Consider the following 19787-nt stretch of genomic DNA (forward strand, 5'->3'; position numbering starts at 1 on the left):
ACCACTGAAGCCAGTGATTGCCTGCTCCAGTTACAGGAATTATATATTTGACATCATGACTGCAGGACTAGTGGTGAACTCTGGAACTGAGGGGCATTTAATAGGTAACTTAAGGGTATTTTATTCTATTTCTACCCTTAGACCATTTTTTAAAACTCATATAACCCCTTAAATTGTTACAAAAAAATCACTTTTGCTTGTAAGTTTGGTTTGAGGCAGTGTGTAACTTTGTAAAGAAATTCCAACAATAATGTATGGCATCCTTGAAATTTGTTGGAAAAATAATCAAATTTGAACTAATTGGCTGCAACAGCCTTGTGGCAGTCATGACCATAAATCAGTGAAGGTTTTCAAAGAAAATCTAAAAAACCTCAGATACTCCAAAAGACTTAAATGCAAAAGCAGGCATCACTTTAACTATTTAAGATCATAATTTTACATTCAAATGAAGTACAGGTGGTCCTTAAGAACACCCGACTTACAGATGACCCCTTACAAATGGACCTCTGGATGTTGCCAATTTACTGTACTTTAGCCTTGGGCTGCAACAAACACCTATAAGAGTTATTAAAGGTGTCTGCAATGGAGCTTTATTGTTAATCCTGGTTCTTATGACAATCCAACATTTTTAAAATCCAATTGTTACAGAGACCAAAACATTTTGTCTGGGGTTACAATTCTAAAATATACAGTTCCGACTTACATACAAATTCAACTTAAGAACAAACTTGTACGTAACCCAGGGACTGCCAGTATTTAAAAAACAGAATTAACTACATTTAAATTCACATGATCACTGCAGTTTTACCATGACTAGAACATGAGCTTTCCACAAGGATTTCCACAAGAACATTTAGCAATTTTTTTGCAGTTATACAGATAATTTTTTCTTTTTCTGTATATTCATAGTCAGACAGTCGAAACAGATGCTTTGTTGTTACAGTTGTATCTCTTTCAGTATCGATAGCACTAAGCACATGTAATCACGGAGCACAATACACAGAGGAAGGTGCTAATTACTCAGGTAATTCCACTAATTACACATTATCTGTGACACTTTACACAGATCAGCAACTAGGATGTTACTAAAGAGCAGGTCATTCCCCACAGTAATGTAAAGCATTCATATAAAAATCTATTAGATGTAGCATGAAGGCTATTAACTTTAAAGAAGACTTGTCATCAGAAATGTACCCCTCATACCAGCAATACCTGCTGGTAAAGTCCTCCACATATCACCTAAAATTGTCTGGCACTGTATCTTAATTACAGACGTTTTTCTGATATGATAAGAGTAATGTTTCTCCAGGCTAGTGAACTACAACTCCTTTTTATTGACAGCTCCGTGTATCTTCATATCTCACCCTAAGTAGACAGGAAGCCCTCTTCCTGTCCACTTCCTGTACTTACCAGAATGCTGTCCATCTCACTGCATTGTTAATTTAGTAGTGAGTGCTTTGTGAGAAACTGCAGATCTTCTGGCCATCCCACACACAGCAATGTGCAGAGTCCACATAGACTAAGGCAGAAAAAGTTTGGGGAACGATTTTCAAATTTAAGCTGGGAGGCCTGCACTTTTCAACAAACGCACAGTGGGGTGGACCAGTTAGTTTTTGTGCCTCTTGTTGATGATTTTTTATGGGGATTGTTATGTGGTGCATGTATTATTTGATGGACTGGCCAGCACAAAACCCATTTTCCAACTATATTTGGAACTTTCTTAAGGTCAGAGAAGAAAAACCGAGCAAGTCCCGACCCCAGTGGGGTCTGGTTTTTGGGTTACTTCCTTCTTCCAAATTATGGCACCTGCATTGCTGGTGAGGTTGAGTGTACATGTAAATTGGGAATTAGTTAGTAATAGCGGTTGCTGAATGAGCATTTTCTGACAGCAATTTAAGGTGTATGGCACATTATCAATACTATACAAAAAATCTGCAGAGCTTTATTTTATACAAAAAATCTAAATGTACATAAAGACAGAGACTTCCTGGTAATACAAACAATTCATTCCAATAATAAAATGTCTATTATATATTACAATAATGAATTCTCCACCTATTTCCACTTCCAATTTGTTTGTTTAAATTGTGCATATTAAGACAACAATTTAGCTAAGACAATTAAATGATACTTGTCTAAATGAATTGTACAATAGTACATCATGGTTTCATTTAGCTTATGCTTGTCTTAGGCCTTTCCCACAATTGAGTGGGATGTGATTTACTTGCATCAAACTCACATCGTAAGCTTGTCTGAATGTCTGGCCTCAGCATATCAGTTCAGTTCCAGTTTCTAAGCACTCCGGCAGAATGCTTAGCACATGAGTTGGGTGTGAGTAAATCACATTGCACGCCCTAGACCCAATCTGATTATGTCTATATTATTCTGCACCTCAGTACAATCAGTACAAAATGATTGATTCAATGAATTTCCTGAATAATTCAAAATTCAAAAATAACCCCATGTGGAAATGGTGATGGTATGTTTTTGGTCCAATAATATCAAAATAATATTTATTTTTTTTTAGGCATTCAGGAATCTCCAGTACCAAATGGCCATTCTCTCCCAGGAAGAGACTTTCTCCGAAAACAAATGCGAGGAGACCTGTTTACTCAACAACAATTAGAAGTGTTGGATCGGGTATTTGAAAGGCAACATTACACGGATATCTTTACTAGTGAACCCATCAAACCAGAACAGGTATTATATCTATTTTAATAACAATTTCTATATTCTCTCCATCTTTTTCCGGGGGTGTGACTCCCTGATGAACCATGAAAATAAATAAATCTACAATCAATTTCTAGCAATACATTTAAAACATTAAATTCATTAAATTACACAGAAAGATGGAAATATGAACAACAGAGACTGTTAAGCACAAAAACAGTAGAGTCAAAAAAGTAACCATGTTGTAAAACATATCACCATGGTTTAAGTCCTGTAAAATGCCAATTTACAATGTACCTTCCCAATATATACTTGTTAGTTGAAAATATATCTTGCTTTTATGTGCCATTTAATTATTTTTCTATATGGCTGATTTTTTGGGTGTTGTCTACTGGATTTTAATTTTAAAATATAAGATTTATATATCATTAGGCTTTTACATGAACCTTTGCTTTTTCATCTTTTTTTCATTATGACTTAATAGTAAGTATCTTAAAGCAATTTATTTAGATATCTACGTATTTATTTACTGTTATAAGATGCATGTTTTAACAGAAAAAGATGACATTTGTTTTTAATAAAAAACATAACTGAAAAATATTTTATTTTTAAAGTGTCCCATGGGCCCTGCGCTGCACACACGACTAGGGCCAGCAACTAAACCCACATGTGTCCAGATGTTAGGACTTAAGTACTATTCTATTCCCCTATATACTCTATATCCTCTATATTCTTTATCTTATACTGTTCATAAAAGTAATTTAATGATTCAAACATGCTCTTATAATCCATATATCTAGGAAAGCCAAACATGTTCCCTAACTGCATGAAACCATCCACCCGGACTACCGTCCAGACCAGATCTCCCAGATAGTGTAGGAGATGTGGACTGCTGCCCCTGGCTGGTCCAGCCTCTGTGCTCTATGCAGCTGAACTCTTCCTCATACTGTAAATTCTCACGTATAAGCTCCTAGCTGTACCACAAAAAAACTGGGAAAAGTTATTAACTTGAGTATAAGACCTAGGGTAGGAAATGCATCCGCTATTTTAGTAAAATGTTCGCACCTTATTATTTAAATGTCCACAGCAGATGCCCGCTTTAATGAAATGTCAACAGCAGAGCGCCCCTTTAATAAAATGTCCAGAGCAAAGCTCCCCTTTACAGAAATGTCCACAGCAGAGTCCCCTTTAATGAAATGTCCACAGTAGAGACACCTTTAATGAAATGTCGTCAGCAGAGTCCCTTTAAAAGAAATGTTCACATCAGATTCCCCCATTAAATAAATGTCCACAGCAGATGCCCCTGTTAATGAAATGTCCACAACAGATGCCCCTTTTACAGAAATGTCCACAGCAGATGCCCCTTGTTAATGAAATGTCTACAGCAGATGCTGATTTTAAAAAATGTCTACAGCAGATCTCCCCTTTAATGAAATATCCACAGTAGATGCCCCACACTAATGAAATGTCCACAGAAAGGCCCTCTTGAAAAAGAAACCTCTATACTCACCTTTGGCTTCTTCCTCCCAGCCCCATGGTTCTGTCTTCCCCTCTTCTTGCCTGTGTGGAGCGCGTGCACACAATGACGTCACACGGCCGTGACACAGCCCCGACATAGTTTTTCTGCCCAGGCCAGAAGGAGAAGACTGAGCCACAGGGGTGAGAAGAAGAAGCCGGAGGTAGGTATAGATTTAAAAAAAAAAAAAATACTCATATCAGATCTTCATATAGGACCCGGGTATGGGCTCCTCGCAAGCCAAAGGCCCTGGGCGCCTGCCTATACCCCCTCTATGAAGATCCGCCACTGGGCAGATATGACAAATCTGGCCTACATTATTTTTGACCTGTGAGAAAATACCAAATGTCTAGGGTTGGCTGCTAGATGACAGTACATGCTAAAGCCACATATCCTACAATGCTATGGGTGTTGAAAAGGACCCACAAGTACCCTCCCCTTTTCTGATGACATTCACTAGCAACCTCATGCTATCAGTTCCATCGGTTCCTGCTTATCTTGTGTGCAATGTCAACATAGCTGTAACCATAGCATATAAAATAAGGAGACACTTTGAAAAGATTCAGGGCTGCTGTAAGGGTTAGTTTTGTTGTGGCAGCAGAGGTTGTAAAATCATTCTGACCCTTTAGTGAGGGAAAATTTCCATGTTACATCCCTGACACTATTCCCCAGCTCCATACTGAGGGATGTTTCCTCACACTACAATGCTCCCTGTAGACAGTTTTAGGATTTGTCGCTGGAGAGCTGTGTAATCAAAGCATTTTGTGTGTTTTATTAGCTGTAGGACAGTGAAAATGCACGCACATTCCAGAATTGTAGATGGCACTGCGGTGCACAGGCTGCCTAAGATGTTACAGCACAGAACAAATTCAAATACAATTATTGAAAGTTAAGGACAATGCACATATCTGGTGCTATAAAACTTGACCTTTATTATTATTCAATAGCTAAAATAAACTTTGTTTTTTAGCATTGTACAAAAATGTGTATAAAATTACAGGCTTGGGTGCCAAACCAAACCATGGACTCGAACTTAAGTTTGGGACCAGGGTGGGCTTGCATCCCGTGTCACCCAGATATATTAACGCACCTGAACTCCGGACTTTAAGTTCGGATGTGCTTATTACTAATTACAGGACAGATGCCTAGTAAAATAGGGGGTCTCAGTGTTTAATGTATTAATGTTAGACTAAAGGGATTGTCCCTGTATTACAAATCGAACATCCCTGTAGTACACTCAGGACTGCCTGTACTTAGCTCCAAGAGATTCTTGATTATAAAATTTTATTCTTGTCCAAATAAATTATATATAGTTTCAGCTTTAGTTAGAAATATAGGGGAACTGGTTTAATCCTCACTGTACCCTGGATCTATAACATATATTATACCCTGACTGCAAGCTACTGCTACTTGACTGCACTGACTACCTATAGAGATTAGGCTAGGACTCTTAGCGCCCAACATATTATTCCAGTAACACTGGCAGGGGTATCAGGGGTATACATTTTTGCCCAATACTCACCTAAGAAGTGAGTCCACAATTTTATTTTTATTATTTCTCTCAAAATAATCGCATACATTTGAATAATCTTCTCAGTTCTTCAATTTAACTCTTTCGGAGGTCCATTGCTTTGTAGTAGTCTGTTTAAGCAAAATGAAAAATTAATGGTTAAATGTTTCCTATTTATTGCGACATCAATATATCTTGTTAAGCGGAACTATGAGATTAACAACTTGATTTGTTCCTAGGAGAGATCACCGACATGGATTAAATTGATAAATTTACAAGCGGGCTTGCATTTAAAACCCACTTGAAAATTATCTTATGTTATTTTTGTTGAAGTAGTGTTACAGGGGGAAAATACTGAAAATGAAAATGTGGAATTTTTTGGGGAAAAGATTCTTTACATCCCAAAATTCAAAAATAAATTGAAAACAGGGTAAATCCTCGCAAATTTGGCTATTTTGCTTTGGAGGTACATGTAATAAATTATAGGGGCTGCCATTTTGCCTGAGCTCTAGTAACAGCATTTAGTAATATGCTCTACTGCTGCTCCTTGACTACTATGCACTTAAACTGACTTTCTGAGGTCTATAGAAGAGTTATCGAGTAAGCAGTGACATCATTTAATGACAGTAATGGAGGAAATAATGGTGTTTTCTATAGATGTGTTTTCTTGGATACCTATATGTCTTGCTGCAAAGCGATCCCCTACAGAATCAATATCTATTGATTATCCGTTTGATTTCCGGAATCTCCATCTTTTGTGTAGCTGCTCAAGGCTTTGATACTGATGACTGAAAAGACTTGGAAAGCTATTTGTTATAATACATCTTTATATGTAGACAAATTATTTCTGCTAACATAGTCATCTGGAAGAAAAGCTATAATGGCATTCTTAATAAAATGTATCAGCTATAAAATGCTGTGTTCGGGGTACATGAAGAAAGCATATTAATCATCCAATATTCTTTTAGCTGTAGGTTAAGAATTTGTAGAAATGTAAATTTTCTTCCACTTTCTGGCAGAATCAAGCTGCTGACAGGTTGCTGCTTTCTGCTGCTATCAAACTGCATGAACCTGCCCTCGCTCGCCTCTGTCTGAATCTGTGTTTTCTTGAGATGGGAGTAGGAAGCGGGTCAAATTTTCAACTGATCTTGTCACTACTACTGTAACATTCACTAGTCAGTTTTTTCTAGTCTGTAACCATATGTCTTGTTAATGAAGTAGCAATTCTGTTGAAGAAAGGTATAAAACAGTTTGCAGGAATAAGAGATATGCAAGCACTTTATGCAATAATCTGAGGTGATTGAGAAAATCTTAGACTGGGGTTTTTGGGCTCACCATAGGAAAGAATTCTAAAGGCCTCACCAGTACCTATATATGTCACCTGTCACCTCACCTGACAAGTCTGTTTTTTGTTTTTGTATTTTCCAAGGAATAAGAATTCGGGATCATCTTTTCATATAACTTTATATTACATAACACTATAAAACTATATGCTGTGTTGTTTATCCCATTTAGTAATTTATGATGATGAGTGTTTAGCAATTCATTGGGGGTAACATAATAACACACTTGTCGCAGAATTTTGTTGAATTTGCACAAAATATCCATCTAAAATACCATGCGTCACATTTTTTAAAACTTTTCTTACTTGTCCGACTAAGGGGGTGTGACCTTCAGAAAATGGGGGTGTCCTTGCTGAAAAGTGGCTTGGCCATTGGAAATTGCAACAAAAATTCTGTTGCACAGTTTAGACCAAATTAAACTAGGTCTAAAGAAGGAGCCCACAGTTTTATACCGCACCAGAATTTATCATCACACAATGGGGCAGATTTACTTACCCGGCCCATTCGCGATCCAGCGGCGCGTTCTCTGTGGTGGATTCGGGTCCTGCTGGGATTTATTAAGGTAGTTCCTCCGACGTCCACCAGGTGGCGCTGCTGCGCTGAAGAGCATCGGAACGTACTGGAATACACCGAGCCGGGCTGAGTGAAGGTAAGTGCAATTTTCGCTACACTTTTTTTAAAAAAATGCGTCGGTTTTTCCAAATCCGTCGGGTTTTCGTTCGGCCACGCCCCCGATTCCCGTCGCGTGCATGCCGGCGCCGATGCGCCACAATCCGATCGCATGCGCCAAAATCCCAGGGCAATTCAGGTATAATCGGTGCAAATCGGAAATATTCGGGTAACACGTCGGGAAAACGCGGATCGGGCCCTTAGTAAATGACCCCCATTGTTTAATTCCCACCATTTGTCTTACAGTGTTTGCACTGTCGACACCCGTTTGGCTACCTTCTCATAAATTACTAGAAGGAATAACAAAGGAAAAGGATAACATAGAAAAGACACAAATTAACATAAGTGAATACTGTAGGTGGTAACTAGGGGCCACCATGGGGTTGTGAAGATAATAAACCACTTCTGCTCACCTCTCTCTGCACTCCTATTCATCCCTAGTACCACCTGTTTGTATACAGAGGTGGTGACATCATGACCACAGCAGTGAACCTGCTACTGCCTGAAACTCCTGCTGTAGCAGTTGTGCGGGTGCACAACCACTTTAAATTTTACAGTCCTACCAACCATATATAAAATGTATTTTTTAATTTCCGGAAAACCCCTTTAATATGATTAAACAGCTGACAATAACTGTGTAAAAATACCCTTAAACAATATAACTGATTAATATCCGAGGTTTAGTATGCTTGCAGTAACAGCACACTTCTTAATCATTGTTTGGGTTGGAACAGGATAGTTTTTTTTATTGCTAGATTTATAGATAAAGATCAGGAAGGCCCATGACATTTGTGTATTACCACAGTTTATAAAGATACAAAAAAAGGCATCATTCAGTGTATTTGGCCTGTCTTCTTGCAATGTTCAATAGTCATTACCCTCTCTCACTAAGGCATAAGGCAATTTTCTCATTTTAGGGACAAAATCCCTTCATGATTCCAGATATGCCAATATTACAATAAACCATGCATAAATACTGAAACTCCAGTTACTATGTTCAATGTGAGTAGCCATACCTTGTTGCAGTATTAAGATGGAATTTTTAGTTTTGCTCAAAGGTATTGTGAAAAGAATGCAAATTTATAGTCTGATAAGACAAGTTTATGATGTTGACAAATTGAAATCATTATGACACATAGTTTGATTCGGTTAACTATACTACAATAAGAATTTTGAGGACTTTAATTGTTAATCTATGTACAATAAATTTATATATAGTATATATTTAGATATACATTTAATATTTATCAATCTGCAGTAAACATTTACAAAATACATTAAGCCCACCTCATAGAAGATTGGTTTTTGCTGATACATATCTGCTGCACAATAGCAAATGTATTTTGAGTATATTGATATAAACTACAAATGGCTTAAACCTAAAACCTTGAAGTCTCGTCCCTTAATCCAACTTGGCCTAATAGAGACTCAAGAACTTATCCTGTGGCTTACTTTAAACCAAGCAATTTTAGATGACAGTTTAAAGATTACACATCCTTCAACACACGTGTAAGATTTCTTTTTATTGATTTTTATGTGTGAGATATAGTGCAAATGTTATCCAGCAACTTTAATAGACTCTGGATAAAATGTAATTATTCTATGGTGAGAAAGCATGGTTCCAACTACATCTTATTTTGTTCTCTATGAATAATCATCTACTTACATTTTTATGGAATAACTAATAAACAACAACATAACTAATGGAATAGTGTGAAACCAGAACAGTCAGTTTTCAAAGCTGGTAGATCTACCATTTTCAGTGGTAAGTCGGCACTACTAGATGTGTGAACAATGTTCAATGGCAAGGGCACTTGAAATCACTGGGTATATAGAAGACTTTATGTGGTGCTCAGCTTCAGAAGAAAAGAACATCCAAAAATAGTAAAAAAGACCAGAAAAGCGGCACTCACTAAGCAAATCTCTATTTCATGTCAGCCATAGAACAGGGTGGCAAAGCAAGGCACTATAGTGTCATTTCCTACTTTTTTTTGTAGATTTTCCATTTGCCCTGAATTTTTCCCAGTTCCATTCATGTGTATAGTACTAATAGTGATATATTAATACCCAACAAATCCAGTGCCAAATGTATATAGCTGTGTCTGGTAAATGATTACACCACATCACCCCATTTCCATTCACCAATCCTCCTTAAGTATGAGGAAGGTGCATTCAGAACTGTTGTGCTCAAAATTGTATTTTAAAGGACACCTGTCATCAGGTCTGTGTCACTTGTCCTGTCACCACTACCTTTTGGAGCAGCTCACAAGGATCCCATCACAGCCTTTATCTAGTTATTTCATACATTAATCATTGCAAAATCATCATTTCTTTATTATGCAAATGATGTGGGTCAGATGGTAAGAGGCAGTGATGTCACTCATGTTACCCCTCTCCTCTTTGAATATTTATACATAGAAAAATTAATTGTCTTTGTATAGTCTAGAGACATATTAAAAGCCATGGTGAGTATATAGTCATATGTGAAATTCTTTGAAGTGTTAGATGATATGTGTAGAAATGTAATATGGTACCATGAAAATGGAGTCCAGTGTCTGTGCATAGTGTCCTGTCTACATGTAGCTCATTAGAGCAGGAGGAACTGAGCATATTCTTTGAAGTGCCCTATTATGCAGGCAGCATGCTATATAGCAGAAGGAACTGATCAGATTGTATGTAGGGACCAACCTGCAGGCAGCACATTATATAGCAAAAGGAGGTGATAAGATTGTACATTATGACAGACCTGCAGGCAGCACACTATATAGCAGAATGAGCTGATCAGGTCGTACATAGTGACAGACCTGCAAGCAGCATGTTATATAGTAGAAGGAGTTGAGCAGATTGCACATAGAGACTGACCTTCAGGCAGCATGTTAAATAGCAGAACGAGATGATCAGATTGTATATAGCAGTGGTGGCGAACCTATGGCACGGGTGCCAGAGGCGGCACTCAGAGCCCTTTCTATTGACACCCGGGCCATCGCCCTAGCACATCAGGCAGGACTCAAAGAATCTTCCTGCAGTTCAAAGCAACTTAAAAGATGCTGCTTTCAGTCATATATAAAAGTGATACTTACTATGTTACTTGGGACTGTAGGAAGAGGGAGAATGAGTAGAAAGGGACAAAATATCTTTGGAGGACCTCCTGCTGGCCCCACGATTCTCTGTGTACAAAGGGACACTGGAAAGAAGCTAAAATGATGCAAATTTTCCATCTTGTCCTGTGGAGGCCAATATGATCGAAAGTTTTTAAAGAACAAGTAACAATTAGTTACTGCCTTTGGTTGGGACCTGGCAATAAATAAGGGGAGTTTTGGGTTGCATTCGGCCACTAAAAGGTTCGCCATCACTGGTATATAGTGTAGGTGGCATGCGTTAGAGAAGAATATGTATATAATGAACTGTAAGAACTGAATAAGAAAGAGCTCCAGTCAGAGTTTTTATTGATGAATAAAATTTGTGTGTGACTTTTTAATATGTATTTAGTGACTGCCCTCAAGTCAGCTCTTCTTTATGTTGAAAATTGTTCTGTACAACCCTATAATGATGGCATTATGTAATATTCATAGAATAGTTTGGATCACTGTACAATCTACAAGCCTTTCATCCTTTTATATATACTTAGTGAATAGCTGATATATCATTACTTGCTAATGATATCATTTTATACTTTTCCTACAGTTGTGTTATTAGCAATCTATGTTACATCTAAGGTAGCCTGAGTATACCACTGGGCATCATCTCAGGGCATTGCCATTACTGAGCAGAATGGCTGTTTGTATTAATTAGAGTGGCTTCTGTATCTGACCACACAAATAAACTGTTTTGTTTGGCTGCTAATTTGTTGGAATTCTACAGAAAATCCTTTTATTCCCGGCAAGAGTGAGAGAGAGCGAGCGAGACAGAGCTAGCAGCGAGGAATCCTTCCATATTTACTCTCAGTAGACTATTAAGCAACACAGGCTATTAATTTGGCTTTTGAGTCTTCACTAAAGCCCATAAAGGCGCACAGTTGTCAAATGGAGTTCATTTTAATTTCCTTTCAATCACAGTAAATTATTCAGGTGATAAATCAGCTGGGGCAGCTCCTGCCTGTAATAGAAACCCTAATTCCTGGCTAATTATCCAGCCCTTTGCTGCCAACAGATCAATACGCTACAAGATAGAAAGGGCTTGAGGTCTGGAGCTGGATAGACAAAGACAGAAAGACAGCTGGGAAAATTGTGTCATCAACATGACCTTTCATCAAGTTCATAGGTCAACAAGGGTTAAACAGCACAGATTTTTTTAGGAATGCGTCCACATTAAGATGCTGGCTTGTGGCAGGTGATAGTGGTACAGTGTCATCTTCTAGCAGCGATTGTGTGGACTTGCAGTGACATTTGCTCATCATGCATGTGTCTAACCGGCTTGTCTTTAGGGATTAAGTAATTTTTCTCTAACAGACCAGAGTTGTTCATTCATCATGTCAGCTCTGCCCTTGACCTCGGCCCTTCAAGAGAGGTTAAAGGATTTCGTACCATGTGGCACATGCTGCTTCTGCACTTAAATGAGAATGTCTATGCTAATTTTATGAAGTCCTAAATAAGTTGTAAATTTGAATATTTAAAATAACCATAACTTTGTAATGTAAATATTATATTAAGTATGATAGCTAGTGGTGAGTTTTGATGAAGTTGGTAAGTTTTGATGTAGTTTAGTTTTAGTGCAGTTTCTTACTTTAACTTGACGCCTACCGCCCACGTCAGCTGGGACGGGAGTCTGCAGCAATGTCTTAGCAAATTTTGAGACCTGTGCCACTCCATTCCAGTATATTGGTTTAGGAGATGTTGTTTGCTAACATTTTCTCATAAGGGGTTTCTGGCATAAAATGTTGTATCAAATTAATCCTTAATATCATACTGGTGGAAAGGATGGAAGTGAGACCAGGTTACCACCAATCTAATATAGATAACCTATTTTTCTTATTCAATATGCCTAGCCTGCAACTTTTTACAAGTAGATACGTGTACTGTCTTAACTGAACACCTCAATTCTTTATATACATACAGGGGGTCCCGGACATCCAACAACACAGGGTACACACAACCCCTAGTTGCAGATGGATGTCTGTAAGGTGCCTATAATAAAGCTTTACTGATAATACTTGTTCCCATGAGACAAAATTTAGAAAATCCAATAGTCATAGGGACAAAACCTGGAGTTACAATTATAATATATATATATACAATATCAACTTATATACAAACCTAAAGAACCTTTCTTGTATGTAACTCGAGAAGGACTGCCTGTATACACATACAAAAGACTTGGCCGATTCCTGTGTGCTGGAACCCAAAACTTTTTTCTTCTATATATATGGGGCATATATATATACAGGTTAGGTACAATATACCATATATACTAGAGTATAAGCCGACCGAGTATAAGACGAGACCCCTAATTTTACCATCAAAAACTGGGGAAACCTATTGACTCGAGTATAAGCCGAGGGTGGGAAATGCATTGGTCACAGACCCTCCCCCAGTATGTAGCCAGCCTGCCCCCAGTAGTATACAGCCAGCTCCCAGTAGTATACAGCCTGCCCCCAGTAGTATACAGCTTGCCCACAGTAGTATACAGCCAGTCCCCATTAGTATACAGCCAGTCCCCAGTAGTATACAGCACTGCCTCCAGTAGTGTACAGCTTGCCCCCAGTAGTATACAGCACTGCCCCCAGTAGTATACAGCACAGCCCAGCCTGCCCAGCATTAAAAAAACAACAACTTATATACTCACCCTCCGGTGGCCCCGACGTGCAGCGCTGCTCCCCCGATGTCCGCGCGGGTCCTCTTCTGGCTTCCGCGCCCGTCTTCTTTCTTCTCTAACTTCGTGCTGGGCGCCGCTGACATCATACTAGGTGCCGCCTGGGAGAAAAACATGGCGGCGCCCAGCACGAAGTTAGAGAAGAAAGAAGACGGGCGCGGAAGCCAGAAGAGGACCCGCGCGGATATATTGGGGGAGCAGCGCTGCACGTCGGGGCCACCGGAGGGTGAGTATATAAGTTCATTATTTTTTAAAATATTTTTTAAGTATATGTATGACTTTTTGACTCGTGTATAAGCCGAGGGGACGTTTTTCAGCACATTTTTTGTGCTGAGAAACTCGGCTTATACACGAGTATATACGGTAGGTTCTTTAGGCTTTAGGTTTGTTCTTATGTTGAATTTGTATCTGAGGCAGATCAGGTGCATTTTGTAAGTGTAACTCCAACCAAATTATTGTAAATGACATGAGGAAGAATAATGTTAATCCTCCATTAAATGTCTGCCGCTTAAGGCAGGAAGACGTGCGGTGCCACCTCAAAACCGCTAAGACAAATCTCCAGGCCCAGATGGGATAAACCCCCGGGTACTGCATGAATTATGTACTGTGAGGATCATTATTTTTAAAATTTTAAGATTTTAAAAAGGAACAGCTTCTGTTCCACAGGACTGGTTCATAGCAAATGTGGTGCAAATATTTAAAACACAGTCAAAAAGTAATCTTGGAAACTACACACCTGTGAGTTTAACATCAGGTGTGGGGAAAATATTTGAGAGATGCTATGCTCGTATCTCAGTTCACATAACTTTATAACACAGCATCAGCATAGGTTTATTTAGGATCGGTCAAGTCCGACTAATCTAATTGCCTTCTGTGAGGAGGTAAGTTCTATACTGGACCTTGGTGAAGCTGAACATGTTATATATCTGGACCTTTTCAAGGCATTTGAGTGCCATATAAAAAGTTGGCAGATTAAATTTGTGTTTTTGGGTAAGTAATTGGCTTAAGGAGAGAAAACAAAGGGTTGTCATTAATGGAACATCCTCAGATTGGAATGAAATTACCAGTGGGATGCCACAGGGGTCAGTATTGGGGCCACTTCTTTTTAATATTTTTTATTAATTACCTTATAGAGGGTTTAAACAGTAGTGTTTTAATATTTGTTATACTATAATCTGTACATTAATACAGAAGCAGATATTATAATATTACAGAGGGTTTTGTGAAAATTGCGCTGACAAATGACTAATGAGGTTTACTGTAGATAAATGTAAGAAAATGTATTTGGGTGGAGGAAATGAAAATAATAATTATGTTTAAAATGGTAAATTTCTTGGTAAAACTGAAGGAGAAAATGACTTGGGGGCATTGGTGGATAATAAACCTAATTTTAGTAATCAGTGCCAGAGGTTTTGCCCATATACAAATCACTGGTCAGACCACACATGGAGTATTGTGTACAGTTTTGGGCATCAGTATATGAAAAGAATTGGAACAGGTGCAGAGCAACAAAGATTATTAGGGGAATGAGGGACTTACAAGATTGACAGGTTGTAAAGATTGGGGTTATTCAGACGAATATGGAGAGACCGCATAACAATGCATAAGTATCTGAATGGGCCGTACAGAGATCTATCCAAAGATCTTTTTATACATTGGCTTGTGGCTAGGACAAGAGGCCTCCGCTATGCCAAGAAGAGAGGCAGTTCTACCATTGCCATATACAGGGATTCTTTAGTGTTAGAGCACCGAGACTTTAGAACTCTTTGCCGAAGGAGGTTATAATGGTTGTTAAAATGAACATGTCCTGGACATCTTTCTGGAGAGCAATAATATCACATCTTATGGGAATAAATCTTTTTGTAAGTAGTTTTTGTTGATCCAGGAAGGAATTATTTGGGGTCGGGAAGGAATTTTTCCCTACTTTGGGCCAATGGGCATCAGCCCTGCAGGCCTTCATCTGGATCAACATGGTATAATCTATAATTAATAAGTTGTACTTGATGGACTGATCTCTTTTTCTAACCTTATTTACTATGATATTTAGATAATTGCAAAACGTAAAAAAATAAATAAATTACACTATGGTGACATTGCGTCTTCTGATTTGTAACGAGTATATGAGGTCATACCATACCACTGAACATGAAAACATACCAAATATGGAGCTTCATAAACCTATTTGTGGACACAGGGATCCTCTGTGTAGCCTCCAGTACTGTATAAATTTAAAAGACTGTAAAATAAATAGCGTATAATATATTCAGCTATGATACATGTGTCTATATTTTATTAACTTGAGTCTAGAGTTTGTAGTTGTAGATAGGTAGTATAAAAATATAGAGAGGCCATGAATTCCAGCAGACCAATATTTAAATATCAGCATTATGTGGAAACACACAAAAATGTAGTCATGTAAGAGAAGACACTTGCTTTGACACCTCATTTGTAATCCAAGATTTCTCTCCATGTCATGAGATGGACCGTTTCACCAGCTAATGTGCTGTAGACCTTCTAATGGCTTTCAAATGGTATTGACAGTAGGTCAAATGAATCGTGCTGAATGTGACCTGCAAAGTAGTGGCATGGCTCTGTAGCGATCTAGTCTTAAGCGACACACAACTGAAGTATGTCCAATAGATATGCTAACAAATTGCTGAAAGCTGATACTGCTGTATGCAAAGCGTGCCTCGCACAGAAACAATCTCCAGTAATATATGTATATTGTTTAGCTGAAGGGATTATTTGATTTGTTAAGCTTTATTTAGAATAGCATTGCATTTCAATAGACACAGTAGATGAAATATTAATAGATTGTGGTTTAAGCTTTTTGGTCTGCAATTCTATGCATTCTAAGGCAAATTAAAAGGTCGAGGAGCTGCTGTAAACAATTAGATATTTTTCATTTCTGAAAAGACTGGAGTAAGGATATTGAGATACTGAAGAAGGAATATTGACTTGCCTCCTGCTGTTTTTTTAAATATAAATAAAAAAAATAGATAAATCTATTGCAAAACTTACAGGCCTGCTAACTTGCTTAATGAACTGCAGACTTAAAAAAAGGACCTGTTAATTTTTAGTCAGAGTCCCTGGTTCCCTATGTTGCTGTATTATACATTGTTTGTGATAACAATTGATTTCTAATTAGATTTTTAACATTTTGATTGTGAGCATATCTAATGATCAAAATAGGACACTGTAATATGGCCTTCAAATTCTACAATGCTTATACCTAGATAGCACATCACTAAAAATGTACACAAGTCATACACATTCTTTGAAGACTGAACATTGAATTATTTGCAACTTATATGGTCACATTTGTTCCATTAAGCTCAACCAGTGGGTATAACAGTATAACTTGCAGTATAACAGCAAATATTAAACATTATCCAGGTTCAAGGTTGAGGTTGTTTGTATGTGCAAAAATGTATGATAAACTGCAAACTAAGTGTTACTATTACATTTGTTGACTGGAAACCCCAAGTATAAACTATTGTTTGAGCTGCTGTCTCATGTGTTGAGTTTATAGGGTAGGAACTAATACTTCCTATATTACTGATACTTCCAGCCCTACAATCCCTCATCAGGTTAATTTCCATCTTGAACTCTAATTTTCAATCGATGATTCTGAACCCTTCTGCAACCACCCAGGGCATTATTTACATACTGCCCTAGGCACTTAGCCTGGTTATGTCCCCATTAAAGGCGCATTTATACTCTGCGATTATCTCTGTCTCTTAGTGATTTTCATTGATTGTGATCTCATGGATGACTTGCCACTCCTAAAGACTATTACTATGTGTACCCTATTCATAAAACTATGGCCATATTAAAATAATTCCTGCTAAGTGTAGGATCTTCATGGAGTCAAATACATTATAAAGTTTGTTATTTGTGCAAAACTCTCAAGAAAAATCACGAAGAAGGGAAATATCCAGAGCATGGTGCCTGGATATTGTAGAACATTTTCCTAATATTAGGTATGCCATGGAACTGACTTTAAAGAAGTCAGTATTTCTGGTCCTAATGCATTTACTCGATGTGTTGCTTATTTTATGTACATATGAATTTATTGGTGAGCCCTATTACTGACAAAATATGAAATGTATTATTAGTCAAAAGAAGCCTAAAAGTCACTGTTGACCCTTTGATATTATTATGCAGAGCTACATGCAATAATAATCATGCATAGTGAGTTTAAAATTATATATTTATTTAAACTTACAATACAATGCAACACTTTTGAAGCACTCTAGGCGGTGTAATCTTTTCTCATGTAACCAACAGCCATATTCTCCAACTGGTGCTGCACCTTATTTATGGACAAGAAGTCCATTCCTATATTCATCACAGAAATGAATAGAGAAACTAACTTCCTATCCACACATACAATTCTGTGTCAGTTGCAGAGTCTGATTCCTGATCAAATGACAAAACTATGACTCGGAGCGCTTCTTTAAGTTTGAATATGTTTAGTATTAAGCTTCATGTATACCACAACATGACTCAATTTGTTAGAAAAATGTTAATGTGATCTCTGGTAACAAAAAACACAAAATGAAATGTTTCGGTGTAGGATTTCCCATAAAAAAATGAATAAGAACACGATCAGAACACGATCACAGTGGGGTGATCTGGTTCTGAACATTACCTTATGGTTTCAGCAGGTCCGTTGGCTCCCTCGTTTGGAACAGGTTGAGTTTTCTGGCGGCTCGACAGCTCAGTGGCGCGATTTTCGACTAGCTCTTCATCATGAGCCCAACAGCCGAACCTCGGTAAGTCCACATACTCTTACAAGTGAGCTGGGAGGGTACTTACTGTATCCTTACTTGTTCAGATTTGGAATTTTTGTGTTGCATCGAAATGTAAATGTACCTTTCTAGTGGGTTTTTTCTTATATTTAGGATGCTATTAAGATTGCTATTATTTTGTTAAGTGAGGTTATTTAGTCATTTAGTATTCAGGTCAAGAGCATATGATAGAATCGTTGCAACATTATTCTTTATGCAACTTTATACATTATAACTTTATAGTTATTGCCGCATAAAAATGAAAGTTGAGCTCTTATTGGTTGCTTTAAGCAACAAGGGCAATTTTATTGAATTTTTTTTGTATTTCCTTCTTTGTTATTGGTTGTATTGTTAACAAATGTAATGTATTTTATAAATATTTTATAAAATCTCTTGAGGATAAATTATGCAGACCACTGGTTAGGTAGCCATGGGAAGGCTGCAGTTCAAGATCTAACTAAAGAAGAAACAATACAAATCTGAGATTTGATAAATTGTACATAGCATATTTTGAACTATTGTTCATTTAAAACATCTGGTTTTATTTTATATTTGTTTTATTACAATTTAATGCCTCAGGCAATGTATGTATATTGCACTGTATTACGATTTTCTCCTTAGCAGGAATGGCACCACTCTTGTCAATGGGGTGTATCTGATATTTTATTACCAGGCGTAACTAATGGACAAGTGGAGCGTTCTTCCTGGATGAGAGAAAATACCTTTTTTGTAATTGCTCACAACCTCTATAATATAAAAAACCATATGGTCAGTGTAATATGTAAAAATAATGAAAGAGCCTATAACGACTAAACAAGCCCCTTATACGGAGCTGAGCACAGTGCAAATACTTTTGTGTGTTTACACTTTTGACATTCTAGCTACTGCCAGAATTGTCAAAACTGCTTATATTGGAAAATGAGAACATAGAGAGACTTCATACCATCAAAAACAATTACAAAACCCTCACTTATGGTGGTCATTTGGTTCTACACTTTATACTTGCAGTAAGAAAATTTGTACTCCAATATGGCTTTATTGTGTCTCCCTTAGACATTATTGTGTCTCCCTACTAGGGCTTTGACTTTCCTCTGGATGTGTAGGGCTAAAGGTTGGAATTGCTGGACCTATTTTCAACCTCCATCAATGATATAACTACATTTAATTATGGCAATGCTGATAGGCTTGATTTTTATTATGTCGTTATGGGCTGAACATGAGGAAAGCTCAAGTGGTTTAGCATTTCTAATTTTTTGGCAACAAAATGTTTGTATTTTGGCAAACTGCTTCCCTAAGGCATCAAACTAAAATATAAAATAACCATACTTAATTACAATATTAGCATATGGGAATATTATCATTAGCATGGTCAGTGTGTTTTCTGGAATGATACTGATTCTTATAACGAAGATCGTAAGAAGGGGAACCACAGCTTTATGAGAATCTCATTATGAGCATTCAGAATCCATTTTTAAAAA

The 19787-nt window shown here is 37.5% G+C and overlaps 1 protein-coding gene across 5 annotated transcripts in view; it reads left to right on the forward strand.

Annotated features, from left to right (window-relative positions):
• Positions 1-19787, forward strand: part of PAX5 (paired box 5) — a 149329-nt gene that overhangs the window by 74397 nt on the left and 55145 nt on the right. For 3 of the 5 annotated variants that reach the window (XM_072155075.1, XM_072155095.1, XM_072155085.1), the window contains exons 6-7: positions 2528-2700; positions 18184-18294. In XM_072155075.1, coding sequence (XP_072011176.1) covers positions 2528-2700; positions 18184-18294 — 284 coding nt within the window. The remainder of the gene's footprint in view (positions 1-2527; positions 2701-18183; positions 18295-19787) is intronic. The other 2 variants (XM_072155099.1, XM_072155105.1) reach the window with 1 other exon arrangement.

Source organism: Engystomops pustulosus, chromosome 1 (assembly GCF_040894005.1).
Source record: "Engystomops pustulosus chromosome 1, aEngPut4.maternal, whole genome shotgun sequence".
Classification (NCBI taxonomy): Eukaryota; Metazoa; Chordata; class Amphibia; order Anura; family Leptodactylidae; genus Engystomops; species Engystomops pustulosus.